General features: G+C 46.2%; 1 protein-coding gene and 1 long non-coding RNA gene across 2 annotated transcripts in view; one reads left to right on the top strand and one right to left on the bottom strand.

Annotated features, from left to right (window-relative positions):
- LOC132588514 (uncharacterized) overlaps positions 1–27,719 on the top strand; it is a 125,388-nt gene that overhangs the window by 73,605 nt on the left and 24,064 nt on the right. The window lies entirely within an intron of this gene.
- Positions 803–24,053, bottom strand: LOC132588512 (acyl-coenzyme A synthetase ACSM4, mitochondrial-like). Its single transcript, XM_060260919.1, has 13 exons — positions 23,853–24,053; positions 21,711–21,921; positions 19,594–19,801; positions 16,205–16,348; positions 15,958–16,114; positions 12,205–12,284; positions 10,988–11,111; positions 9,348–9,428; positions 9,141–9,242; positions 7,772–7,899; positions 5,656–5,755; positions 2,321–2,440; positions 803–1,405 (listed from the first exon to the last, which is right to left on the bottom strand). The coding sequence occupies exons 1-13, from the start codon at positions 24,051–24,053 to the stop codon at positions 1,319–1,321; spliced, it is 1,743 nt and encodes a 580-aa protein (XP_060116902.1). The 3' UTR covers positions 803–1,318.

Genomic DNA, 27,719 nt, shown 5'->3' with positions numbered 1-27,719 from the left:
GTTAAGAGATACATGCCTTCTCCACACCAGCTGATGGTGTGGTTGGGGCTTCAACAGCCACACAATATGCGTGAAAGAACCACATGTGGCTCCCAAGCTGCAGTTCTGCCACCCCTGTTGTATACAGAGTTGACAATGGAAAATTTCACATTTATGTAGCAGTTAACAGATTTCTGCCCAGGACAAAACAGTCATCCAGGAAGTGTTCAAACTCAGGAATGAGCCAGTGTTCCCTAGTACAGTTCTTTTTGGGTTCATTTACACTTTGTCAGACCAGTTCTTGACTTTTCGCTATTGGTTTTGTTTTGTTCATGCTGTATTTGTCTGTTACATTTTTATCCCACCCCTTTCTCCAAGGAGCTCAGAACAGCATATATGTTTCTCCCCTCCTCCATTTTATCCTCATGACAACCCTAAGAGGTAGGCCAGGGTGAGAGAGAATTGCCAGGCCTTGGTCACCCATGAAGCTCTGTGACTGAGTGAGGATTTGGACCTGTGTCTTGCTCTGTAGTCCAGCACCCTCACTGCTACACTGCACTAGCTCTGTATCAGTGTTCCCTCTAAGCTGCAGAGTCTTGTGAGCAGAAATTCTGTTTTGTGAGCTACTGGTATTAAAGTTGTGAGCTATTGCACAAATTATTCTGCTCTGGGGTCATCCTTCCTAAGCTAAGACAAAAATGTGTGAGCTGGAGGCTAAAAATTTGTGAGCTAGCTCACACTAACTCAGCTTAGATGGAAGACTGCTCTGTATGTATGTTGTATGTCTTTATATGCAACGTATATAGTACATAATTTATATCCATGTGTCATTCTGATTTATTGTCACATATTTAATGTTGGAACATACATACATTTTACAAGGTACAAGGAAACAAGTCTAAACACAGAATCACAACTGCAGTTTGCACAAGGGAGAAGCTAAATTAAAATGAGGATACAAGCATAAGAGGTGAGAAGCTCAAAACCATCCCTGCTTCTCAGGGTTGTTAACAAGAACATCGTAAAAGCTGACTGGGTCAGATCCCACAGTTCCGTTCACCTTGGCTTCAGGAGCCTTCCCCTTGGTGCAAGAGGCCTTTTGCTTCAGGAGAGTGTCCTGGGGACAGAGGACAGTGAAGCCAACAGCAGATCCACAGATTTCAACCTATTTCAGATCCTTCCTCAGTGAAGGAACCGCTCAGATGTCTCCCTCTTTAGTCTTAATTTATAATCCCCTTGATTTTTAGCCTGGAGGCCCAGAGTCCAGCAGAGAAAGCAAGTAATCCCAGTATCTACACAGCTTGAATAATTTTCTTGGTTCTTTCGATTCGCTGAAAAATCAAATGTCTCTCCATTCTTTTTTCCTTAACTCATTCCTTCTGATTTTCCCTGTGATTGTCTTTGGCAATTCCTGGACAAATTCCATCTAGGAAAACAAAGGAGCAAGAAATGTTGACTTTTCATCACATAGAAAAGAATCATGGACCATTACTGTTGAGCCAAGTGTGTTTTGTAATGCCTGCCCACCATGTTTGCATAAAATGGTCAAATCTTGAAGGGGCAGAGTGGCAGAGCCGCTTTGAGTACCATCGATCAGGAGAAAAGAGGGATATAAATTTTTAAATAGAAAAGGTGGCCTGAACTAACTTTAAGGGGGGGGGGGCGGGTGTGCAACCGGGATGCCAGTTTGCAATGGTTTCCTGCATAATGTTTTAAAAAAATAACAACTGATGTCTCTTAGGGCCCAAGAAAAACCTGGTGTGCAAAAGCTAATACTGCAATAAATCAGGGCATTGTTGAAATGCCACAAGATTTCTTTGGGGGTGGGGGTGGGGGGTCAAGATTCAAGTGCAGCAGCACCTTAAAGGCCAAGGAGATTTCCTGCTTTAGAGAGTCAAAGCCCCCTTTCTCAGATGAACATATGAACATATGATGCTGCCTTACACTGAATCAGATCCTAGGTCCATCAAAGTCAGTATTGTCTTCTCAGACTGGCAGCAGCTCTCCAGAGTCTCAAGCTGAGGTTTTTCACACTTATTTGCCTGGACCCTTTTTTGGAGATGCCGGGGATTGAACCTGGGACCTTCTGCTTCCCAAGCAGATGCTCTACCACTGAGCCACTGTCCCTCCCCTAACGAAACCTTATCTGATGAAACCTTGTTGCTCTTTAAGGCGGTACTGAACTCAAATCTTGCTCTTCTGCCCACCTGAAACTAAGATTCCTTTTGGCTTTCTGCATGTCATAAAATGAATGCCTACCTCTGTCTTTCTTGGGTGAAAGGGACATGACTGATGCTTTGTTAGATAAAGATGTTTTGACTGATGGTTTGAGCATACTTACTTTCCTTGGATATTTGTAAGGAGCAGTAACCTTCCTGACATGTTCTTGCAGCTCGTGAGTTAATTTTTCCTTGTCGTGGGATGTATAGTTCAGGGACAAGACGACAAAAGCCTTCACTATCTGAAAGACAAAGTTAGCACAAGCACTGATGCTGAGATATGAAGAGTGTAACTTAAATTTCCCACTTAGAAGAAGAAGAAGATACTGGATTTATATCCCACCCTCCACTCCAAAGAGTCTCAGAGCGGCTCACAATCTCCTTTACCTTCCTCCCCCACAACAGACACCCTGTGAGGTGGGTGGGGCTGGAGAGGGCTCTCACAGCACCTGCCCTTTCAAGGACAGAGTCTCAGAGCGGCCTACAATCTCCTTTATCTTCCTCCCCCACAACAGACACCCTGTGAGGTGGGTGGGGCTGGAGAGGGCTCTCACAGCAGCTGCCCTTTCAAGGACAGAGTCTCAGAGCGGCCTACAATCTCCTTTCCCTTCCTCCCCCACAAGAGACACCTGTGAGGTGAGTGGAGCTGGAGAGGACTCTCACAGCAGCTGCCCTTTCAAGGACAACCTCTGCCAGAGCTATGGCTGACCCAAGGCCATGCTAACAGGTGCAAGTGGAGGAGTGGGGAATCAAACCCAGTTCTCCCACCAAGCTGGCTCTCCTGATACATTAGGCCCTGACACATTCCTGAAACTTTCTAGAAGTCTTTAAAATTAAATTACCAGAATTTGTCTGCTGGAAGTCATTCAGGACAGGGAATTTAACTCCTGATGGTTTTAATCAGGGCTTTTAAAGAGCAGGAACGCACAGGAACTCAAGTCTGGTTGGCTTGGTGTCAGGGGTTTGGCCTAATATGCAAATGAGTTCCTGATGTGTTTTTTCTACAAAAAAAGACCTTGTTTTAATAATCCATCTGCTATTGGAAGGACCACTTTCCATTCCATTCTGGGCCACCACCAAAGTTTTTTTATTCTTACTGTTGTTGCACCGTAGGGTTGCCAAGTCCAATTTAAGAAATATCTGGGGACTTTGGGGGTGGAGCCAGGAGACTTTGGGGGTAGAGCCAGGAGACATTAGGGGTGGAGCCAAGATCAAGGGTGTGACAAGCATAACTGGACTCCAAAGGGAGTTCTGGCCATCACATTTAAAGGGACAGCACACCTTTTCAATGCCTTCCTTCCATAGGAAATAATGAAGCATAGGGGCACCTTCTTTTGGGGCTCATAGAATTGGACCCCCTGGTCCAATCTTTTTGAAACTTGGGGGCTATTTTGGGGAGAGGCAATAGATGTTATACTGAAAATGTGGTGCCTCTGCCTCAAAAAACAGCCCCTCCAGAGCCCTAGATACCTGCGGATCAAATCTCCATTATTTTCTATGGGAATAAATCTCCCTAGGGAATAATAGAGTTCCCAGCAGACATTTCCCTCTCCTCCCCCCGCTTTCTGACGACCCTGAAACGGGGGGAGGGCCTCCAAACCGGGGGATCCCCTGCTCCCACCTGGGGATTGGCAACCCTATTGCACCGTGTTGGTGGGCTCTCCCTCAGTGGAGGTTTTTAAACAGAGGCTAGATGGCCATCTGACAGCAGTGAATTTAGGGGGAGGTATTTGTGAGTTTCCTGCATCATGCAGGGGGTTGGACTAGATGACTTATGATTCTATGATCCTACATGAAGACACTCGCTGTACTGGCTTATGATGTAAAATCTGGTCTACTGTTGCTGGTGATCTGCCACCTTTCTTTTGAGTGCAGGAATATTGCCATATCCTAGCACTGACATTTCAAATGCCGTCGCAACCAAAATGTGATTTCCTAACCTCCATCCATTAGCTGTTTCAACAAGCACTGTGTGATTTCATGAGTCTTTTTTTCCCCCATGAGTCTTTGTGCTGTGTGACTTTAAATAAATGATGAATGGCGGGTGATCCATGGGAGGCGTTGAGTTCTGTGGGTGAAGGTAAAGGTGATACAACTGTTGACCCAAATTGGATGGCCTGCTGCCCTGAATGCAGTTTGCCCTTGTTCAGAGACCACAGGGAAGTGTTTCCTCAGCTGCTAGAGGTAGCCTGACCTCATCCCTGTCAAAGTCTGTCATAGAATTCATTGAGTGATGCAAGAAGAAAAAACAGGGGAAAGCGATGTGCTGGAAGCTCAGTTACTGGAAGCTCAGGGTAACTGAAAGTGAGAGAGAACCAGTTACCAGAGTAGTTCTCTGAAGGAATGCCTAATGTCTCTTCTAGCAATTTCTCCTAGTACAGAGGTGGCCAACGGTAGCTCTCCAGATTTTTTTTGCCTACAACTCCCATCAGCCCTAGCCATTGGCCATGCTGGAGAGCTACCGTTGGCCACCCCTGCTGTAGTACAATTAGGGGCATCCCAGAGCATCCCATTGAAAGTACAGATTTCCCTTTTGCAGTCTGTACCCCCCCCCCCCCCATTGTCAATAGGCTCTGTTTTGAGGATCCTGGAATATCACAGTATTGGCCAGGTAGCATTGACTGTGTTCCTGAAGCATCTGGTGGATCTTTTGTTGTTTGGGATGTGTTGGGTTTTGTAGACCTCCTTGAGTTTCCTCTGAGAAAGATGGTTTTGTACATATTTCAGAAGAAGAAGAAGATATTGGATTTATATCCCGCCCTTCACTCCGAAGAGTCTCAGAGCGTCTCACAATCTCCTTTACCTTCCTCCCCCACAACAGACACCCTGTGAGGTGGGTGGGGCTGGAAAGGGCTCTCACAGCAGCTGCCCTTTCAAGGACAGAGTCTCAGAACAGCCTACAATCTCCTTTTCCTTCCTCCCCCACAACAGGCACCCTGTGAGGTGGGTGGGGTTGAGAGAGCTCTCACAGCAGCTGCCCTTTCTAGGACAACCTCTGCCAGAGCTATGGCTGACCCAAGGCCATGCTAGCAGGTGCAAGCGGAGGAGGGGGGAATCAAACCCGGTTCTCCCAGATAAGAGTACGTACACTTAACCACTACCCCAACTGGCTCTCAGCACTTACTGTGTTATGGATTGCAGGGGGAATTCCCACTTCTACTATTGAGTACCACTGAAGGGATGTGGCTACTGAACTGGGTGTGAGATGCAGCCCCTCCCAGGTTCACCACATGGCACTTGGGCAGGTACACAGCACCAGTCAAGTGTGTATCTGATATACCTCCAACCTTGGCACTTCAGAGACTCATCTCTCATTGGTGGCTTGGACCAAGTATGATTTGCACCATGGGTTCCCAAGCTTTTAAGCAGGAGAATGGTTGGGCTTCTTTCTGCATTTCTGAGTTTAGCATCAAGAACTGAGCAGAGAGCAAGAGCTGCCACTATGCATTCTCATTACCTCTCCCCTGAGTGAGTCTGGGCTGCTAACGGCAGCAGCTTCTACGACTGCTGGGTGCTCTAAAAGAGCACTTTCGACTTCAAATGGTCCAATGCGATACCTAAGAAAGGAGAGGAAACATATTCAGTCCGGAAGGGGGAGGTTCATGAGCTAGAGTATGTGTCCAAGATTTCCCCAAGAAAGTTTTTTTTTGGGGGAAATAATTATGAGATGAGCCAGTTGGGAGTAATCTATTTGTAATTACAGCATTTTTAATTAAAGGAAATGTCCATTCTCTTCTTGCTAAAATGAGTTTTATACATTTTGTTGTAGCAAATGCATGTGATTTCCATTCACATCACCTCCTAATTTGCTTATGGACAACTAAAAAGCAATGATTTGTTTTAACCAGTGTATAGTGGCTAAATTGTCAGACCAGGATATATAGGTGTTACCCAAGGAGGCAGTCTCCTATTTAATTGGGGAAATTAGCTTTAAAGGAGACAAAGTGAGAGGGTAACTGGGATTCTCCACCTATGTATACAGGGATCTTTCCCTTAGATAATTCCCAAATTAAACCAGTCAGATGTTCAACTGGAAAGGACTTTGTTAAAAGGAAAGAATAAAACAAAATAAACACACAACAAACGCACACACAGGAGCTAACTAAGAGGAAATTAGGGAAAGCTTTTTTGGGGGAAGGGTGCTATTTACCAATCTTTCAGAGGCCTGGGAAGCAGGAGCAAAATAGCCACCGTTTCATGAAGAGAAGAGAACCCTCAGAGTGGGGGTGCGGCCAAGAACACACACCCTGCTATGGAGCAGAGTGCTACAGTTACAGGAGGAAATACTCCCTGGGGCAATCTGACGTGTTTCCCCCCAAACCAATAACTTGATGAGATTTTCAGAAGTGAACAGTGTTTTGGGAGAAGCTTCATCGGTTTATCTGAGGTGGACTATAGGTGCTAATGGTGCTTGGTGACCTTGTAAGTACTGGGTGGGAAAAGCTTCTGAGTTTTGTGACTAGTGTTAAGTGTTGCTTAATTAGGGTAAATGGGGGTGGGGAAGGGAGGTGGATGTGGTTAATCCCGGGTGAGGAGGTAGTTTTCTTGGGAGACCCATTGCCCTAGATTATGCATCTTCCAAGGAGAGGGCTGTTAGCTAGCCAGCAGCTCTTTCTTACAATTCTAAGCTACGTCCAGGCTTATCTCTGGCTGGCATCCATTTTTAGAATCCTAGAATCACATAGTTGGAAGGGGCCATAGAGGCCATCTAGTCCAACCCCCTGCTCAATGCAGGAACAGCCCCTAGAGCATCCCTGACAAATGTTTGTCCAGCCGCTGCTTGAAGACTGCCAGTGTGTCACTTTGGACCAGGCACTGCATTGCATTTATATTTGGGATGATATTTTATGAAGGGTGTTTATGATTCTCTAGCTATAAACTGCCCCTCAACAAGAGGAGAGGTCTGGCCGCTAACAGAGGACTGAGGTTCAAATCCTCATTCTGCCATGGAAACTTGCTGGGTCACCTTGTACCTGTCATCTGCTCTCGCCTTAACCTCCCTTGCAGGGTTGTTGTGAGGATAAAATGGAAGAAGGAACATTAAGTCCCCTTTAGGGAGATAGGCAGGATATAAATACAATAAATAATAAATACTTATCTCAACCATTCCAGTCATCAAGGAAATAGCTACAGCTTAATACCTGCTAATTTTAATATTCATGCATTTTTAAAAATGATGAAGTATTGCTTGTTTTAAATTGGTTTCATTATCTTGACGTTTGGGGCTGTATTACTGATATGGTAATCAGTAATACAGCACTACAGCACCAACTCCAAATCAGACTTTTCCCTGCAGCCACTGTGGCCGGACCTGCCTGACCCGCATTGGTCTTGTCAGCCACCAGCGAGCCTGCAGCAGACGTGGACTACTGCACCCTTCTTAAATCTTCGTTTGCGAAGTCAAGCCGAGAGAGAGAGAGACTGATATGGTATTTAGGACATACTAGTTTCATTGTAAACCTGCCTTAGTTCACCCTGGGTGAAGTGAAGTGTTTTAAAATATGCCATTAAATCTAAAGCAAAGATGCAAATGCCCCAAAGGAAACTCGCCCACCCCAGTGAATAAAACAAACCCTGAAGAATTGATGATATCGTCATCTCTTCCAATAAACCAAATATATCCATCCTCATCCTTCTTTCCTCTGTCCCCTGTAATGTAAAAAGAACCCCGCTCCGTTGCAGCCGTTTTCTCTGGGTTATCCTAATGGAACATTTCAAGAGAAGAATTAGCCATGGATACATTTGAACTGCCAACTCTATTGCAGTCTGCATAGAATTGGAATGGCCCAACCCACTGAAGTCTGTAATCAGCAATGTAGACCCAAACTTGACATTACAATGTCCACAAGTCTGACAACATTTTAGAGAATTTGATCATTTAAATATGCCGAAATCCCTCAGCGCAGTGGAACCAGGAGATCTTGTTCCCCCACCCCACCCTCCAACATATTCAAGTTTCAAAAGAGCCTCAAGGCACTTTTTAAATGTCTGCGTTATTCTCTATAATGGGGCCAGGCATACACGGCTCAGACCTCTGGATGCCATAACATCTAGTTTGACCCTTATTTCTGTGGAGAAAAGGGCAAGGAAGCTAAATTCAAGCTGCATTTAAGACAAATAAAGAAATCTTTTTATTATCTTCATTTGAAAAAAACCCCAAAACCCTAAAAACAGAATTTTTTGAATGGCAGCAAATTTCCCCTAGTAGTTTCCCCAGAGGGCCAATTCTTGTCTGTCCTGGGGCCACCAGTGGGTGGGGGAGAGAAGAGTCAGCCAATGCAATGCAAGAGCAATTGACTGATGGTTCAATGGGCCAAAGGTTGATGCTCCACATCAGTCCAACCAGTGAGAGAACTTGGATTTGCCAAGTCAAAAGGGGAATTATATATAAAAGATAGCTGACTACTATATGCATTGAATGAATATGGTGTTCCCCTTTTGTTCTCTGTTGCTTCCCCTACCTTCTTCCCCTCACCCTTGTCTTCCTGCTCATCCTTTCCTTTGTGCCTTGCCTCTTGAAGTTATCTCAGGTCCTTGAGAGAATTCAGTTACAACATGAAACACATTCCCGTGCAAACTGTCTGGAGTCTGGAAACACTCATGTGTTAACCCCTCCTCTATCAGCCATCTGGCCTTTTGATAGCACCGTGCACCTTTGAAATATGTAGTATTTTGGTTAAAAGCGAGTGTCTTTTATTGCTTTGACTAGATTGTTGGGCAGGGAGAGCGCTGAGATATTGTAGAACAATTTGCTTAATGTTGGTTATTCCTGGCAATGTCTTGATGGAGATGAGCCTTCCTATAACAAATCATAATAAAGCTTCATTTATCACAGAGAAAGAGAAGTTTATCTGAGTGTTACTGTGGCAGGTCTTACACTTTTGCACTCATACACTTAGATGAAGTCATTGCTATTCTCCAGTGCACAGCTGGATTTCTTACAATGTAATGAGAGAAGAAACCAAGCGGCCTCTGAGGTTTCACTCGGATGGCAATATTCCCTTCTGTCCCTGGAGGCAGAACAGTTGCATCTCCATCTACAATCTAGAAGAAGAGAAATACACCCCTGTTTCACATCTTGTTTATTCCAGCCTTTTTTTAAAAGTTATTTTAAGACTTAAATTTAAAAAGTTTGTATGTTTAACTAACCTGGACATCATATGGTTTACTCGCCTTTCCCATTGAACCAGGCTTGATCTTCATTCCCCTGAGAGTTGCACAAATCATACCCTATTTGAGAGGAGAGCATTTTTCTCAATGGACATGTGCGAAGCTCCATTCTGCGCATGTCTGTTCTCATTTCACCGGGACTTACCCCTGAGTGTAAAGTAAGTATGCATAGGACTGGAGCTTGCAGAAGACATTTCTCTCTTTAAATCACTTCTCCAAGCCAGCCGACAGCTTGGAAAATGCATTTAAAGTTGTTTTCTTTCCACCTCCCCATCCCCCATCTTCCTCCTTCCTTCCTCCCTCCCTCCCTCCCTCCCTTCCTTCCTCCCTTCCTCCCTCCATCCCTCCCTTCCTTCCTTCCTTCCTTCCTCCCTCCCTTCCTCCTTCCATTCCTTCCTCCCTCCCTTCCTTCCTTCCATTCCTTCCTCCCTCCCTCCTTTCCTTCCTTCCTTCCTTCCTTCCTTCCTTCCTTCCTTCCTTCCTTCCTTCCTTCCTTCCTTCCTTCCTTCCTTCCTTCCTTCCTTCCTCCCTCCCTCCCTCCCTCCCTCCCTCCCCTCCCTCCCTCCCTCCCTTCCTTCCTTCCTTCCTTCCTTCCTTCCTTCCTTCCTTCCTTCCTTCCTTCCTCCCTCCCTCCCTCCCTCCTTCCTTCCTTCCTTCCTTCCTTCCTTCCTTCCTTCCTTCCTTCCTTCCTTCCTCCCTCCCTCCCTCCCTCCCTCCCTCCCTCCCTCCTTCCTTCCTTCCTTCCTTCCTTCCTTCCTTCCTTCCTTCCTTCCTTCCTTCCTTCCTTCCTTCCTTCCTTCCTTCCTTCCTTCCTCCCTCCCTCCCTCCCTCCCTCCCTCCCTCCCTCCCTCCCTGTCTTGCAGCTCTCAAAATCTGATGTTTATTCTATGTGGTTCTTATGTTAGGCAAGTCTGGCCACCCTTGATACAGACCATCAGTTCCATTTCTCCTGCAGAGCATGAGCAGCATCTTTCTCCATATGGAATCTCCCTATATTTCCCCTCTAGAACCCTGAGGGAATAACTGCACAACGAGCCAAAGTGAAAGCTCCTCTATAAGATGGCACGTCCAGATAGTAAGATATTTGTCCATACATCCATTACTGTACATTCATTCGGCCAATTCATTACATATTTGGACTCAATAGGGGCCAGAAAAGAAGGAGCTTGCATTAGATTCATGTCACGAACCCTTTGCTTGCTTGCTGTGTTCCCATGAAGGCAGCCATCCAAAAGAGCCACGGCCAGGGCTTTTTTTGTAGCAGGAACATCTTTGTATATTAGGCCACACCCCCTGATGTAGCCAATCCTCCAGGAGCTTACAGTAGGCCCTGTACTAAGAGCCCTATAAGCTCTTGGAGGATTGGCTAAATCAGAGGGTGTGTGGCCTAATATGCCAAAACCCTTGCATAGTGCATTGGCAAAATGGCTGCCTGGTGTGCAGAAGGTCCTCAATTTAGTCCTGGACATCTCCAATTTAAATGGATGGCAGGTGCTGTGAGAGCTGCTTTCTCTTTGAGTAGACAGCACGGGGCTGTGCCATGCTAGAAGTAAGCTGCAACAGATGGCTAAAAATGTCCCCCAAAGAATAAAGATAACACAATTTGTTTGAGCACTTACCGTTTCCGTCTGTCCATACATTTCATAGATTTCCAGCCCTGTCTTGCTTTTCCACTGCTCCATTACCTCTGGGTTCAGCGGCTCCCCTCCACTTATGCAGTACTTCAGACTCATGAATTTGTAACTTAAAAGAGGATGCGCAGACCAATTAAGGCTAATAATCTGGGGGTGTGTTAGAAACTCAGCATCAACATTGCAGCTGGTGCAGTGAAAAAGAGTGTCTGATTAGAAACAGAGGTTTAAATCCCTGTTCAGCCACACAACTTCCTGGTGACCTCGGGGGTAGTTGCTCTCTATGTCCAGTTAACCTACCTGGTTTGTGACGATAAAAGGGACAGCCATGTATTGTTTGGAGGAATGGTGAGATACAAGTGCCATAAGAGTTTTCCAGCAGCATGCCCAAGATGCTTAGTCTGAAAGAGCCAGGGTCTTGAAATTGCAACCTTGACATACACTCAGACCACTTATGTGGCTGACATCCTTATGATATATACGTGATCCCTGCAGTAGAGGAGAGTTGCAGGGTAAACCCGGGGTTGTAGCCCTAGTTTATTATCACCTGACTTCCTAGCTTTAGTATGTAATTGCCCAAGAATATTTTCATTGGAAATATTTAAACGAAGACATTATGCAGCTTTAACTGTAATTTTAAGTGACTTGCTTTAAATTTATTACGTTTACATATGTAAAGATTTACCGTAATTGCATTGCAGCTGAGAAAACTGCTGGGGTGTGGATAAAAAGGGACAATTAGAAGAGACTCTTTCAAAGCTTGAGTCCAGTGGCACTTTAAGAGCAACAACATTTAATTCTGGGTAGAAGCTTTTGTGTTCATGCAACAAACACGGCCACCCATCTGGATCTAGTTTCTTCGAACTTTGACACAGTTTGAATGCTTAGCTATTCTTTTCCAAGAATGAGCCAGTGTAGTGGTTAGAATGTTGCTCAGGCAACCCAGGCTCAGTTCCCCTACTCAGCCAGCCAAGAAATTCAATGGGTCATCGTGGACTCTTGTTCAGCCTACCTACCTGACAGGGAGGAGAATGTAAAGGGGAGTTGGGTATGGCATCCTGAGCATCCTTGGAAGAAGGGCAAGTGAGAAATATAAGAGGCTGAGGGCTATTTGAAGAGACTTTGCATGTGCAGCCCGTAGGATGTGGGGTGGGTTACTACACAGTGAAATATAACCCTTCCCAGAAAGCAGTTTCCTAAGGTACCTGGTAAGATCATTTTGCACCAACATGCGGAACAAGGTCGGCGCGCCCACCATGGCAGTAACGGGAAATCGGGAGAGAGTCTAAAAAGGAGAAGCAAATGTGGCACATGGTCAGATCTAACCCAACAGCTGAATCAACAGATAATCATGCTAACCATGCGGAATCTTCAGGTTAAAGTTGCAAAATGATGCATTAAAGTGTTGGGTCTGGAGAGAGGATCTCTAATGGGTTAGCATTCACTATTCTGAACATGCCTTGATTTTCTGACTAGACAGCAAGTGCCTGATTTTCTGACCCAGACAGCAAACTATTGGAGTGCTTGACTTAAGAAAATCTGTACACTGCCTCTCCGGACTTGCTTGAAAGATAAAACAATAGAGCGACCCAACCAAGGCAATAAAAACAAGGCAATAAAAGAAATCACACCGATAATAAGAAATCACACGGATAATTAAAAAGAAGGCAAGTGAATCAAAACACTAAACCAGGACATAAAAGCAGGTAAATATTGTAACATCAATGTGTGAATGTGCCCTGCATAATCCCCCCCCTTAGAATTCCTCAGAAGTACCCCCTTAAATGCAATGTATCAAAGTATATTCCTTAGTCTTTCAATGCTGGCTTTGCCTCAAGTAACTGTAGCAATAAACTAGTTTCTTGTATCCACAAATGACTGATTATTGAATCTGCCGACTTGACACAGTTCCAACCAGACCCAAAGCAAATCCCATTTTGTGTGTGTTGTGTGTGTGTGTGTGTGTGAGAGAGAGAGAGACAGCAGCACCTATTAAACTTCTCTCTTACCGTCCAAAAGAGGGGTCTGCCGTCTAGCTAAGCTGTGATCACAGACATTAAATAATGCACTTTCAGTACACTTTCAGGGCGTTTTCGCACTCACCTTCAGCCGGCGCGACCCCCTCTTCACCGTGCAGGATCTGCGCGGATTTCGCACTAAATGCCGCGGAGCAGCCAGAAGAGCCGGAAACTCCCGTCACAAAAGCCGCGCAAACGGAAACTGCTTTTTGGCGGTTTACGTTTGAGCGGCTTTTGCGCCGGGAGCTTCCGGCTCTTCCGGCTGCTCTGCGGCATTTAGTGCGAAATCCGCGCAGATCCTGCGCGGTGAAGAGGGGGGTCGCGCCGGCTAAAGGTGAGTGCGAAAACGCCCTCAGTGAACTTCCCAACTGGATTCTGCCAGTTCACTCAGTAGCCCTTTCTCCATTCAGCTTTGCTCCAAATCTAGTGAGCATTGAATGCACCTGCTACAAACTTGCATCATTCAAAATGCTTCCACATTTAAAAATTTGCTCCTCAGCTCTTGTGGAGTTTTTGTTCTCTATTTCCAAAAGAAGGAAGAAAGCCTTCAGGCCCTTGCCCCTCCCAGAGGCTGGAGGTTCAATTCAGCTGTCTCTTGAGATTGCCTGGCAATAGGTGGGACAGGGGTTTGAAGCCCCAGTCAAGGTGCTGCTGTCTCTCTCTCTCACACACACACACACACACAAAATGGGCTTTGCTTTGGGTCTGGTTGGAACTGTGTCAAGTCGGCAGATTCAATAACCAGTTGTTTGTTGATACAAAGAAACTAGTTTATTGCTACAGTTACTTGAGGCAAAGCCAGCATTGAAAGACTAAGGAATATACTTTGATACATTGCATTTAAGGGGGTACTTCTGAGGAATTCCTAAGGGGGGGGATTATGCAGGGCACATTCACACATTGATGTTACAATATTCGTTCCCAGGCTGATGGCCTTGATCGTCCAAGCTCTTGACTCCCTCCTGAGAGCCAAGCCTGAGAAGGCATAGATAAGGCTTTCACATCTTTCCATTTCAAAGCTGTAATGTACTCGAAGACGAGACGTGTTGAAGGCAATGTACTTTATTAGTTGGTACATCACAAGAATGGCTGACGCAGGCCGGGACCCGCTTTATATATGCTTCAACCCGGAACGGCCCCCAGACTGGCCAGCCCAATCCTGGCCAGTCAAACTTCCCACCACTGATGGTGATTGGCGGAGAGCCTTCGCGCGCTTCGCCCGGCGACCTGGAACTTCCCCTGGTCGCCTGTGCCACGCGGTGCTTCATTCAGCACGATACACAACACTAGCAAAACTATCCACTACAGGAAGGAGGGGATGGGAAAGGTTTGAGCTAGCAGCATTTGGTTATACTTTGGTTCTACCCAGAATGCTCTCTGACTGAGCCATAGTTTACAGACAGACTTGACAAACTGGGCTTTTATTCCAGGAGAGGGGAGAAGTTGGCAGAGCCGCCAACAACCTGGAGTGGGGGAGAGATGCCTCTTATCAGGCAAGGACCCCAACCCCTGTGTGGCGGTGCACACATCGCTGCTGTGAGCTGCTTCTTTCACCTGCTTGGGACCCAGGCAGGTGAAGGGGGTGGCGGGTGCCTCTCCCATGCTGGCATCTGCCCCATGCTGCCTACCTGCACCTGTCCCACAACTGCACCCCTGCCTGTGGGGAAAGCAAGCCTGGCAGTGTGGAACAAGGGCTGGGTGGGCTCCAGCTGAGCCAGGCCTGTGCAGTGCTCTCTTGGAGGCATGGAGCATCTCCCAGAACATGCTGCAGAGCCGTTCTCCTCTGAGTTGTGCTTGGAGAAGCCATGCTGATGCCCTGCCTTGAAGGCGAGAGCAGCTGGGTGGGGCGTGTTCTTCTTCAAGTTGAGCCTCCCTTGCAAGGGAAGCCCAGTTTGGAGAAGCCACGCTGACACCCCCATCCAGCTGCTTTTGCCTTGAAGGCCAGAGCGGCCACATTCTCCTCTGAGCCAGGCTTTCCGTGTGAGGGAAGCCCGGCACAGAGGAGAGCACATGCCAATGTGCCTCTAAGCAGCACACCTAGCGACTTCCCGAATCAGTGCTCTCGCAAGCGAACAATGAAAAGTGGGACGGGGCTTTGGGGAGGAGTTTGAAAACTCAGAGGGAAAGTTCTGCAATTATGATTTTAGGTCCAGATGTTCAGGAAAGCTCCTGTTTGAAAGTAGAAGAAGATGATGATATTGGATTTATATCCTGCCCTCCACTCCGAAGAATCTCAGACCGGCTCACAATCTCCTTTACCATTGTTCCCCACAACAGATACCCTGTGTGGTGGGTGGGGCTGAGAGGGCTCTCACAGCAGCTGCCCTTTCAAGGACAGAGTCTCAGAACAGCTCACAATCTCCTTTCCCTCCCTCCCCCACGACAGACACCCGGTGAGGTGGGTGGAGCTGGAGAGGGCTCTCACAGCAGCTGCCCTTTCAAGGACAACCTCTGCCAGAGCTATGGCTGACCCAAGGCCATGCTAGTAGGTGCAAGTGGAAGAGTGGGGAATCAAACCCGTTTCTCCCAGATAAGAGTCTGCACGCTTAACCACTACACCAAACTGGCTCTCCAGTTTGAGAACTGCATGGCAACTCTAGGGTGAAAGCGTTTTTGGTGCCTACTCAACAAAATGAGTGTGGAACAACTTAAGAAAATGCAGAGCAGAAGTGCATGGCGATATGCGATGTAGATGATTACTTTTAAATACACACAAAGCCAGGATTTTCTGCCAAGTGTAGAAACAGCCAGTAAAATCCAGTTGGAAAGTGCAGTGAAAGTGGATTGAATGTGTATTTTTCAGTGTGTATGATCGCAGCCAGAGCACCTGGGAGGCTCAGGGAGAAATTAAAATAGCATAAATAAAATTATTCCCTTTTCCCATTTAATCTTCACTGCTAACAAAAATATGAAAGAGATATAGGAATGGTCATATCTTACATTCAGGATGGTGGTTGATTCCACTTGTGGCAAGTGGTGGATAAAGACACAAGATCCAAGAGCCCAGGGGTCAAAGAGAGATCCTATCGATGCTACCACCCAGCCAGTATCTGTTGTGCACCACATTGTATCTGAAGGTGCTAAGTCCAGCCAGTATCTGATAGAACAGAGCAGAGGGAAAGAGGGGTTGGTGATAAAGGACATCTGCAGTATTGGACACATGTCAAAGAAAGTTTGCTGTCCGTACCTGTCATTCCTGACAACTCTGAAACCCAGGCTCCCTTGGGAATGCTCAGCCATCTTGGGTGCACCTGTTGTTCCGCTGGTAAAAAAAGTCATCATTGGGTCTTGAAGTTTCGTTTTCACACAGGTATGATCAGCAGATGCCTCTCTATGGGAGAAATAGCATCATGCTGGTTAAAATATCTATCTTTGCACAGAACTCAGAACGGTGTACATAATCCCCTCTTCCCTCTTATTTATTTATGTTATTGATTTATATTCTGCCCTTCCTGCAAGCAGGCTCAGGGCGGATTACGTCAGATAAAATCCAATACATAGAATCATAGAGTTGGAAGGGACCTCCAGGGTCATCTAGTCCAACCCCCTGCACAATGCAGGAAACTCACAAATACCTCCCCCTAAATTCACAGGATCTTCATTGCTGTCAGATGGCCATCTAGCCTCTGACCTTAATTTTAAGGTCTCCAGGGACTGAAATATATAGTTAGAATTTATTCTTTATGGATTTTTTTTTTGAGAGTAGAAGGAATAATCAAGATATAGAAGAAGGAAAATAAGAAGTTATATTGAATGCTTGTGGTATTAAGTTTTAAAAATCTGTTAGGGAAAGCAGCATTGTTAAGCTTAATTATTCCTCTGCTATAAAAAAAATAGAAAATATAAATAGACATATATATATATATATATAATAAAGTGGTGTGGAATGGTAACATATGAGATATTTTTAAGTTGCGTTGTTTTTGATTTGTTATTTTGGTACACCTACCTGTTGGAACAGGTAGTAATTGTAATGAGTCTGTAATAAAATTTGAGAAAGTAAAAAAAAACAACCTCCAAGGAAGGAGAGCCCACCACCTGCCGAGGAAGCCTGTTCCACTGAGGAACCACTCTAACGGTCAGGAAGTTCTTCTTAATGTTGAGATGAAAACTTTTAGTTTAATTTCAACCATTAGTTCTGGTCCTACCTTCTGGGGCCACAGAAAGCAATTCCACACCCTCCGTTATATGACAGCCCTTCAAGTACTTGAAGATGGTGATCATATCACCTCTCAGCCGCCTCCTCTCCAGGCTAAACATACCCAGCTCCTTCAACCTTTCTTCATAGGACTTGGTCTCCAGACCCCTCATCATCTTCGTCGCCCTCCTCTGGACCTGTTTCAGCTTGTCTATATCCTTCTTAAAATGTGGTGCCCAAAACTGAACACAATACTCCAGGTGAGGTCTTACCAGAGCAGAGTAAAGCGATACCATCACATCACGTGATCTGGACACTATACTTCTGTTAATACAGCCAAAAATTGCATTTGCCTTTTTAGCCACCACATCACACTGTTGACTCATGTTCAGCGTATGGTCCACTAAGACCCCTAGATCATTTTCTCACATACTACTGCTAAGACAAGTCTCCCCCATCCTATAACCATGCATTGAATTTTTCCTACCTAAATGCAGAACTTTACATTTATCCCTGTTAAAATTCATTTTTTAGTTTAGCCCAGTTTTCCAGCCTATCAAGGTCATCCTGTACCCTATTTCTGTCTTCTACTATATTTGCAACCCCTCCCAATTTAGTATAATCTGCAAATGTAATAAGCTTTCCCTCTGTTCCTTCATCCAAATCATTGATAAAGATGTTGCATGAAACAAGGCCCAGGACAGATCTTTGAGGGACTCCACTTGTCACTCCTCTCCAAGAGGATGAGGAACCATTCACAAGCACTCTTTGGGTGTGATCTGTCAACCAGTTGCAGATCCACCTAATGGTAACAGGCTCCAAACTACATTTTACCAACTTGTCAACAAGGATAGTATGTGGAACCTTATCAAAAGCCTTACTGAAATCGAGATAAATGATGTCTACAGCATTCCCCTGATCCAGCAACGTAGTAACTTTCTCAAAAAAAAAGAGATCAGGTTAGTCTGACATGACTTGTTCTTGAGAAACCCATGCTGGCTCTTAGTAATCACAACCATCCTTTCTAAATGTTCCAGGACTGACTGATGATTTGTTCTAAAACTTTTCCAGGTATAGACGTCAAGCTGACGGGTTGGTAGTTACCTGGATCCTCATTTAAAGAAACTAGGTATTTATGGACTACCCCTATCCTACCCCTAGGTTGGAACTTCATATCCTCATTATATGTTCTGTTTTTGCCATGTTGAGCACCGTTTCCCCCAGAAGAGAAGACTGAGGAAAAGTAGGAATTGAGCAGTTCTGCCCTTTCTTCATTACCTGTTACAATTTCACTTTCCTGCCCTCACAGTGTGCCTACCATGTCTTTGCTCTTTTTCTTACTCTGAATATAAGAAAATCTTTTAAAAGAAAATCGGCTAAAATACATTGGCCCCAGGGCTGGAGCTGCCAGGCAACAAGAATTTCAGAAGACCAGGCCAAGTAAAGAAAATGGTTGCAGCAAGGGAGGTCAAATGTTGCCCTTTCAACATCCTTATGAGGTCAACCCCACCTAGGTGAAAATGACCTGGGCAAGCTTCAAGATTGAAGCCCAAACTACACATTACAATTTTTGTATGCAGCATTCGGGTTCCCCATATTGGACTTTGAATCAGAGAGTTAAACATCAGGTGCAAGGGAACTCTTTTCCTAAGTTCGTGGGTGTCAGGCTCTGTAACTCTATCATATTAAAATTATAGAATACTAACCAAATGGACTTTTCATACTAACCCAAAGCTTTGTTGTATTGTACCTAGCCTGCATATCAAAGGGGGGACGTTTGAAGTGTTAACTTTGTTTAGGTTGTAAAAGGAGCAAAGGAATGCGACCATTAGTAGATACTGCGGTCACACAGCATCTTCCCAGAGGCAAAGAGATAAGCGGAAGCTCTCGTGTGAAAGTTTGCACCTTCACTCCCTGTTGTTTTGAGAATAGTACTTTTGTTTAGATATCGCTTTGATGTAGATTCCATAAGACTAAGAGACACCCATTCCCAGGTATTAGTCTCAACTTCTGCATCCAGCTATGAGTTCCCAATAAAGTATACATTGTTTCAATGAATACTGCCTGGAGTCTCCATCGCCTGACCATGGGCCTCCTGATTTGGATTGGGACCACACCCCTCCATGCTGTTTTGCTGACCTGAAAGTGCATGGACTCATTGGCAAATTCTGGCCAAAAGTTAGGGGATAGGGGAGGGATATCCCTGCTCAGCCACGAAGCTTGTTGGATGATCTTTAACCAATCAGTCTTTCTTCACTTAAACAACATCACAGGCTTGTTATGAGGATAAAGCCGAGAAAAGGAGAACTATGTATACTACTTTGACCTTCTTAGGAACAGGCTAGGACAAAAATAGATTAAGTGGATAGATAAGAGTACGTGGTCCCTATGTATTGCGCAGCGATGATTCCAGGAGATACGCAATGAGGACTACTTACTTGCAGAGGCTGCTGAAGTTCAACCAACCGTCTCTCTTGCCTTCAGATACCATCAGTTTGGTTTTCAGGAAGTGGCACTCAGCCGCCACAGAATCCACTGCAGGTGCCAGAGCCTCTGTGGTGATGATGCATTTGGCCTTGGAAGCCTGGAGTCTGTACTGAATGTCATTGGCTGTCAGTTGGGAAGTCCCAGGGATGGCCACGATTCCTACCAGAGCAAGAGAGAAGTGCAGAAAACGCCTTGCACCCTGGCTTCCGCAGTTTGAGCGGTTCGTGGTCGGTGAACCGTTGGCCGTTCGAGTAGAATGGAATGTTATTTAATTTTGTGACAGCCCCAGTTCAGCGTGAAAGATCAGCTTCCTTTTATGGCATCTCCATGCTTGGCTGTCATTCTTTCATCCCCCACCCCACTCCAATTGTATTATCCAGCAGGAATATACTTTAAACTGATGCCTCTGTTTGCATCTAAGCAACATGCAAGAAACAGACAAAAAGGGGGAATTTCTCGAAGATAACAGCTGGGATGAAAACTGGTGTGCATGAAATTACCACCACCCCCCTCCCGCATTTGTACACCCCTACTGAGCAGCTGTGTGGGAAGGCAGTGTGGTACAGCCTGCTCTCCTCAGATCTCAGAAGCTCAGTCAGGGTCAGTATTGTTGGAGGAACCAGATGCGATGTTCCTGTGCCTCAGCCTGCAGGAAACAAGTGACCAGAGAGTTGCAGACAGGCAGGCAGGCACTAAGCATCTTCCTGTTTACTCTTCTGTCACCAAATACTTTGATGTGCAGATTGCTACTCTTAGGGAAAATAAGTTCATTCTGTCTCCTTCCTTCTATTCCTTCACACTTGCAAAGAGCACCATGGATCTTTGGCACCACGGCACCATGGATGCAAAGTGGCTCTCTGCATCTGCATCCATCACTAGCTAGCTAGAATACAATCTGTCCCTTTCTGTACACTGCACTATCAAGTGTGTATTTCATAAGAACATAAGAGAAGCCATGTTGGATCAGGCCAATGGCTCATCCGGTCCAACACTCTGTGTCACGCAGTGACCAAAAAATCCAGGTTCCATCAGGAGGCCCATCAGTGGGGCCAGGACACTAGAAGCCCTCCCACTGTTGCCTCCCCAAGCACCAAGAATACAGAGCATCACTTGCCCCAGACAGAGAGTTCCAACAATACACTGTGGCTAACAGCCACTGATGGACCTCTGCTCCATATGTTTATCCAATCCCCTCTTGAAGCTGGCTATGCTTGTAGCCTTTGCCACCTCCTGTGGCAGTGAATTCCATGTGTTAATCACCCCTTGGGTGATTTCCTGAATTAACCAGTTCTTATTTACTTTTAAACTGATAAGTAACTTTGTAGTCTTGCTTAGAATCATAGAGTTGGAAGAGACCTCCAGGGTCATCTAGTCCAACCTCCTGCACGATGCAGGAAGCTCACAAATAACTCCCCGTAAATTCACAGGATCTTCATTGCTGTCAGATGGCCATCTAGCTTCTGTTTAAAGACCTCCAAGGAAGGAGAGCCCTTCTGCTGTTCAAAGGAGCTCTGCTGTGTTCTGAGCCTAGTGCCCTCCACTATCTTTAGCAAGGGAGCTGGACCAACATATCCAGCTTTCCCAACAGGTTATTGGGCCCCAGTTTACCACTTTTAACCAAAACTGCTCCAGCCTGTGAGACTATGCAGACCAGGAACTAAATAGTTAATTCTGCCTAACAGCATCCCAAACAAAGAAAGGGAGCTGACAGGTGCATAACGATAAAGAAAGCAGAGAACAGCGGTGCTTGTGTTCTGCAAGGAGTCTGGACCAACATATCCAGCTCTCCCTACAAAGACTTGAATGGGAGACCACCAAGAAAGACTCTGCAGGGGGAGGGAATGGCAAACCACATCTACTTCCTGCTTGCGCTGAAAGCCCCTCACTGGGGTCACCATAAGTCAGCTGTGATTTGAGGACACTGATGTACATATTGAGCAGTACACATTGCTCATTGGTGGATACAATTTCTATGGGACTCCCAGAGCTGCCCCTGCCACAGCTGCTCAGCACACCAATGGTCTGTTCCATTCTGCTAACTTCTGCAGTCTTTTTTTTTTTTATTGACCTGTCCTCACGCAAGCCACAGTCACCAACCACCATTCTGGGATCCGGGGAAGGATGACGATGATCCGGTCTCCTTTTTGCAGGCCGCAGTGGTCCGAGAGGACGTTGGCTGCTTTCCGGGAGAGGGCTCCCAGCTCCTCAAAACTCCACCTCACTTCACCTCCTCTGCCGTTTATCCACCACAGCGCTGGGTTGGGAGGCCTCTTTCCATCCTGTGCAATGGACACAGAGGGGCGTGGGAAATGGTCTGCTTGCTTCTTCATTGAGCACATGGACATACAGCCATTTCTGCGTGTAGGGATAGCTCCCTTGTGCCCTCTACTCTCATGCAAAGCACCCTCCCTGTAAGCAGGGGTGTCAAACATGCGGCCCAGGGGCTGAATCAGGCTCCCGGAGGGCTCCTATCAGGCCCCTGAGCAATTGGCTGTGATCTTCTTCCCTCTCCCTCTCTCTTGCTTCCTTCTGTATCACAGCTTGCTTTGCCAGGCTTGCTCAATCCCACAGGAGCTACAGAGCAAAACCTCTATTTTCTCCATTGGCTGAGGCTCCTCCCTTGGGAAGGAGGGGAGGAGGGATAGCTTGCTTTGCCAGGCTCTCAATTGCTACTGTGCCAAGCTTCTCTTCCTTCTATTGGCTGAGGCTCCTCCCCCTCCTGGTCCCCTGGGGAAGGAAGGAAAGAGCCAGAGCTTTCTTTGCCCAGTTCCCTGGATCACACAGGACAGATACAAAGAAAGCACTTTTAAGACTGAGTGCTAATGTTTTAAGTTTTTTTTTAATCTTTAATTGTGTTTGTGTGCTTTGTAAAGTGTAAAGTCTCTCTGCTACCTGGCATTACATTTTATAACACGGCCTGGCAAGGTCTCATTTAGGTCAGATCTGACCCTCATAACAAGTGAATTTGACACCCCTGCTTGCACAGTGTGCCCCAGCCAGTGCCTCGATGCCAGCAGTCAGTTGTGACGGTCATGCTTGTTTTGACAGTACAATCAAGCAGACATAGCGCATATTCCTTGTTGTGTGGAGGGTGAAACCTCCAGGGCCTGTTAGCCAATCAGAACCACAGATGAAATCCCTCCCCAGCCCTGCAAACCAGTGACCCCCTGTGATCATAGCAAGGATGAAATGGCAACAACAGAAAGAATATTCCAAAACCCAGGGAGGACGGGTTGGTTTTCTGTCAGGGGGCTCCGAATGCCTAGGGCACCTGCAGCCCTCTCCTTTAGCTGTGGGTTAAATTGGAGCCTGCAGCTCTCCGATTAGCTGGCCCCACCTTTCCCCCATCTATTCAGCTGGCCAGTGGGGGTGGGGCTGCAGAAAGCTGCCAGAGGTGATCTTGGGAACAATTGCTCAGTCACCTTGTTCCACCCCTTACCCACCCAGCCAGCCAGCCATTCTACCTTAAGTCTGAGAGCTCAACTTCTGGTTCAGATCAGGATTCAGGAGTCTCCTTCCTGATTCTGTGAGCCCAGCTAATCAGGGATTACTACAGCAAACATAATGCACAGCAAGGTTTTTTTTTTGTAGCAGGAACTCGTTTGCATATTAGGCCACACACTCCTGATGTAGCCAATCCTCCTGGAGCTTACAGAGGGCCCTGTACGAAGAGCCCCGTAAGCTCTTGGAGGATTGGCTACATCAGGGAGGTGTGGCCTAATATGCAAAAGAGTTCCTGCTACAAAAAGAAGCCCTGATTGCACTCACATTGTCATTGGTCACGCAGCCAATCAAGTTGGGTTGTGCAGTGGCCTTGTTGCCTCTATTTGCAGCTTCTCCTTCAAAAGTGCAGCCTTTCTATTTCCCCCAATAGAGCAACTCTGGGCCAAGCTGCTGTCTGATGTCAGGAAACCCGGGTGGGAGGATGCTTAACCTCCCATGCCACAATGATCCCGATCTGAGTCCAGGTCCTGTGTCAGGCTGTGATTTAAAAATGTCCTGGAATGTCCATCCACGTACCTGCTGGTGGTTTGCATTTCTGGGCTTTGGTTTATTTGCAGCCAGTAAAGGGAGGAGAATACATGACCAGATATTGATTGTTACCCACCCAGAGCCCAAATGGGCAGGCTATAAATTGAAAATAATAAATAAGTAAATAAATATTTACTCAGAAAGACCTGGCTAAGCTGTAACCAAAGAGCATGTCTACCTTTTCCATTTGGGACCATTTATCCAGCACGTCACTCGCGTAGTTAAAGTACTCTGGCAGTTGCTGGTCGGCATGGCTCTGGACTCCATACTTGGCAGAAATCGGAGCTCTAAGCAGCCGACTGTGTCTGTGGAGGGACGCAGGAGGTGACTGAAGTCTCCAGAAGGATGCGAGGATCTGTGGTCGCAGTAAAGTCGCCATGGTAGAAAAACTAGATCTTGGCAGCAAAGTCAGAAAACAGTCTAGGAAAATATGATGAAGGGAAGCAGAAATTATTTTGTCATATGTCTACAACTAAACCGAATGTCTGATTCTCATGAACAGTGTTCCCTCTAAGCTGAGTTAGCGTGAGCTAGCTCACAGATCTTCAGCCTCCAGCTCACACATTTTCGTCTTAGCTCAGGAAGGATGACCCCCCAGAACACTCTAATCGATGCAGCAGCTCACAACTTTAAGCTCAGTGGCTCATGAAGTAGAATTTTTTCTCACAAGACTCTGTGGCTTAGAGGGAACATTACTCATGAGATCATTTATTGGCTTAAAGCCGTGTCTAGCACAGGTCCTTGTAGATCACAGTCCCTGCTTTGCTTTTAGGGGATTTTAAAAAATGGCTGAGTATATATTACACAATAAGCTTCTTTTCCATGCAATTGTTGCAAGAACAAAGAGTTGCGTGTGTTCTGCCAATATTTGGGGAGGGGCTGTGGCTCAGTAGGAGAGCCTCTGCTTTGCCTACAAAAGGTCCCAGGTTCAATCCCTGACATCTCCAGTTGAAAGATCTGGTAGTGAGTGATGTGAAAACCCTCTGCCTAAGATGCTGGGGAACTGGTGCTGGTCAGAGCTGACAGTACTGACTTTGATGGACCAACGGTCTAATTCAGCAGAAGGTGGTGGATTCATGCCTTTGTCCTATATCCCATTATCTCCCATTATTTTATAAGCAGAGGAAGAATTATTAGGAAGAACTTCCTGACAGAGTGGTTCCTCAGTGGAACAGACTTTCTCGGGAGGTGATGGGCTTGCCTTCTTTGGAGGCTTTTAAATAGAGGCCATCGGACAGCAATGATGATTCTGTGAATCCGGCAGATCATGAGAAGGAGGGCAGGATGGGCTGCATCAGTGCTTAGTTCTCGTGGCCATTTCCTGCACACCCAGGGAAATGCTGTTTGCCACTTTGGGTCATAAGAACATAAGAGAAGCCATGTTGGATCAGGCCAATGGCCCATCCAGTCCAACACTCTGTGTCACATAGTGGCCAATATATGTGTGCGTGTATACACACACACACATACACACACACACACACACACACATATATATATATACTCACTGTGGCTAATAGCCACTGATGGACCTCTGCTCCATATTTTTATCTAACCCCCTCTTAAAGCTGGCTATGCTTGTAGCCACCGCCACCTCCTGTGGCAGTGAATTCCACATGTTAATCACCCTTTGGGTGAAGAAGGACTTCAGTCAGTCAGCAATTTTTCTCCAAGCCATTTTGGCCAGGGATCCTGGAGGGTTTTCTTTTCTTTTCTTGCCATCCTCTGGGTGTGGAGCAGGGGTCTCTGGGTGTGTATGGGAGGAGGTATTTGTGAAGTTCCTGCATTTTGCAAGTGGTTGGATTAGATGACCCTGGAGGGTCCCTTCCAACTGTATAATTCTATGATTCTAGAGCAATCCACAGGCCAACTTCGATTCACTTCTCAAACTGTGCACATCTAGAGTAAATTCACCTGCCTGTCCAGTAAGGGCCCCAGTTTTACGGAAGGGGCCTTTCACAGAGAGTGCATAATGCACCTTCCTTGGGGATGTAACTTAACAGGGAATGGAAAACATTGGAATGCAAGAGGAACTATCTGTGATATTTCTGTGCAAGGATTCTATGATCACCCGTTCTTGTGAATGGAAACTTCTGTTCTAATCTCATAATCAACTCTATCTACAGATTTGTAGCCCGTCCTTCCTCCGAGGCCAATGGCCCCCATATCTCTGTTTCTTCTTTGAGATGCTAGAGGGCATGGCTTTACTGACCTGTTAGATTGATAGCAGCTGAAGATCTCTGGAGAAGGAGCTTCTGCACTGGTTATTGTGGTTTCCCAAGAATGAACATTGCTGCTGTGGCTGGGAAAATGCGGGACCTGCCACATGCACTCTCCAGCCTTGGTGCATACTGCCCTGGTAGACCGATGCACACAGTTGAAAGTATGCATAAGGACAAGGCACTGAGTGCCAGTCTCCTCTAATGATTTACATAGCAAGTAAGACATGGCAGTACCTTGCCCTTCAGAACTTTGTCTCTTCTTCCCTTTTCACCCAGATTTTAAGGAGTGTGTGTGTGTCGGGAGCTAACAGGATCCTTTCTTCCAAGAGCTGCTGAAAAAACCCTCCTGGCTTTGTCTTCAATGGTTGCGTGTCCTTCGTTAGTGGCAGGAGGAATTATTCCTTTACATGATGTATTCTGATGTGCAGCTGAACACATATAAGCCTATGGGCCACTTTGGAAATCTTCAGAGGGCCTGCTTTGGGTGCCCCCGCCTTCTGAGTTTAGTCATGTGGCAACCGGGAGAGGGCCTTCTCAGTTGTGGCACCAAAGCTCTGGAACTCTCTCCCCAGGGAGATTTGCTTGTCCCCTTCTGTTGCTGCCTTTTGAAGACTTTGACCGATTCCTCACTAGCCTTATGCCGCTCTCACGCTCCTCTTCTCTGCAGGGATTCTGTCGGATTTCACACTATCTGCCCCTTTCACCTTTCTTGCGCGGCAAACAGAAACCGTTTTTAGAGGATGTTTGCTGTGCGAACCCCCCCCCCCCTTTTTAGAGGAAGTTTGCTGCATGAAAAAAAGCTAAGTGAGTTGCAGCCCCAGGGCAGATAGTGTGAGATCTGACTGATCCCCATGGAGAAGAGGAGAGTGAGAGCAGCATAAGGTTAGTGGGGAATCGATCTTTGTTTTGCTTAGCATTCCCTCCTTCCTTTCCAGTGTTCTAACTGCTGCTTTCATCATGAATCTTAGGATGCTCTTAAATTCCAGACATTTGAAAGCTCAGAGCAAGCAACTTCCAAGCCCTCAAAATGAAAGCAATGATTTCCATACAGCCACTGATACAGAGGAGGGAAGGCTGCATGAGATAGCCCATCTTGTCAGATGTTAGAAACTCAGCAGGTTCGATACTTGGAAGGGAGAAGAGCAAGGATGGCTTTGCAAAGGAAGGTAATGACAAAGCATTTCTGCTTCTCCACTTGCCCTGAAAGTCCTTTGTTGGGGTTGCTGGAGCCAATTTGGTGTAGTGGTTAAGTGTGCGGACTCTTATCTGGGAGAACCGGGTTTGATTCCCCACTCCTCCACTTGCACCCTCTAGCATGGCCTTGGGTCAGCCACAGCTCTGGCAGAGGTTGTCCTTGAAAGGGCAGTTGCTGGAAAAGAACCGGGTTTGATTCCCCATTCCTCCACTGGCACCTGCTGGAATGGCCTTGGGTAAGCCATAGCTCTGGCAGAGGTTGTCCTTGAAAGGGCAGCTGCTGGGAGAGCCCTCTCAGCCCCACCCACCTCACAGGGTGTCTGTTGTGGGGAAGGTAAAGGAGACAGTGGCCGCTCTGAGACTCTGAGATTCAGAGCGAAGGGTGGGGTATAAATTCAGTATCATCATCTTCTTCTTTTGTATTTATTCCAAGCTCTGGTTTCAGCTTGTTTTTATAATGTATTTGTGTGCTGGTTTTAAAATGAGATTTAATTTTTTTTTTGTTTTAATTTGTGAGCTGCCTTGGTGGTTTTATAGGGGCTGAAAGATGGGGCTAGGGATAAAAATCTTGTTATTAGTAATAATTTTGTTCACTGAAAAAATTATTTAAGCCGTGTTTAATCTTGAGG

This window comes from Heteronotia binoei, chromosome 20 (genome assembly GCF_032191835.1).
Source record: "Heteronotia binoei isolate CCM8104 ecotype False Entrance Well chromosome 20, APGP_CSIRO_Hbin_v1, whole genome shotgun sequence".
NCBI lineage: Eukaryota > Metazoa > Chordata > Lepidosauria > Squamata > Gekkonidae > Heteronotia > Heteronotia binoei.
The sequence above is the reverse complement of the archived record's forward strand: the minus strand, read 5'-3'. Positions and strand labels throughout refer to the sequence as shown.

Excerpts from the sequence above, each read along its gene's own strand:
- LOC132588512 (XM_060260919.1), bottom strand. The coding sequence starts at position 24,053 with ATGGCGACTTTACTGCGACCACAGATCCTCGCATCCTTCTGGAGACTT. Across the intron at positions 21,922-23,852 it reads AATGGTCCCAAATGGAAAAG|GATGGAAAGAGGCCTCCCAA; the intron begins GTAGACATGCTC and ends TCCATTGCACAG. Across the intron at positions 1,406-2,320 it reads CTTACAAATATCCAAGGAAA|ATGGAATTTGTCCAGGAATT; the intron begins GTAAGTATGCTC and ends TTGTTTTCCTAG.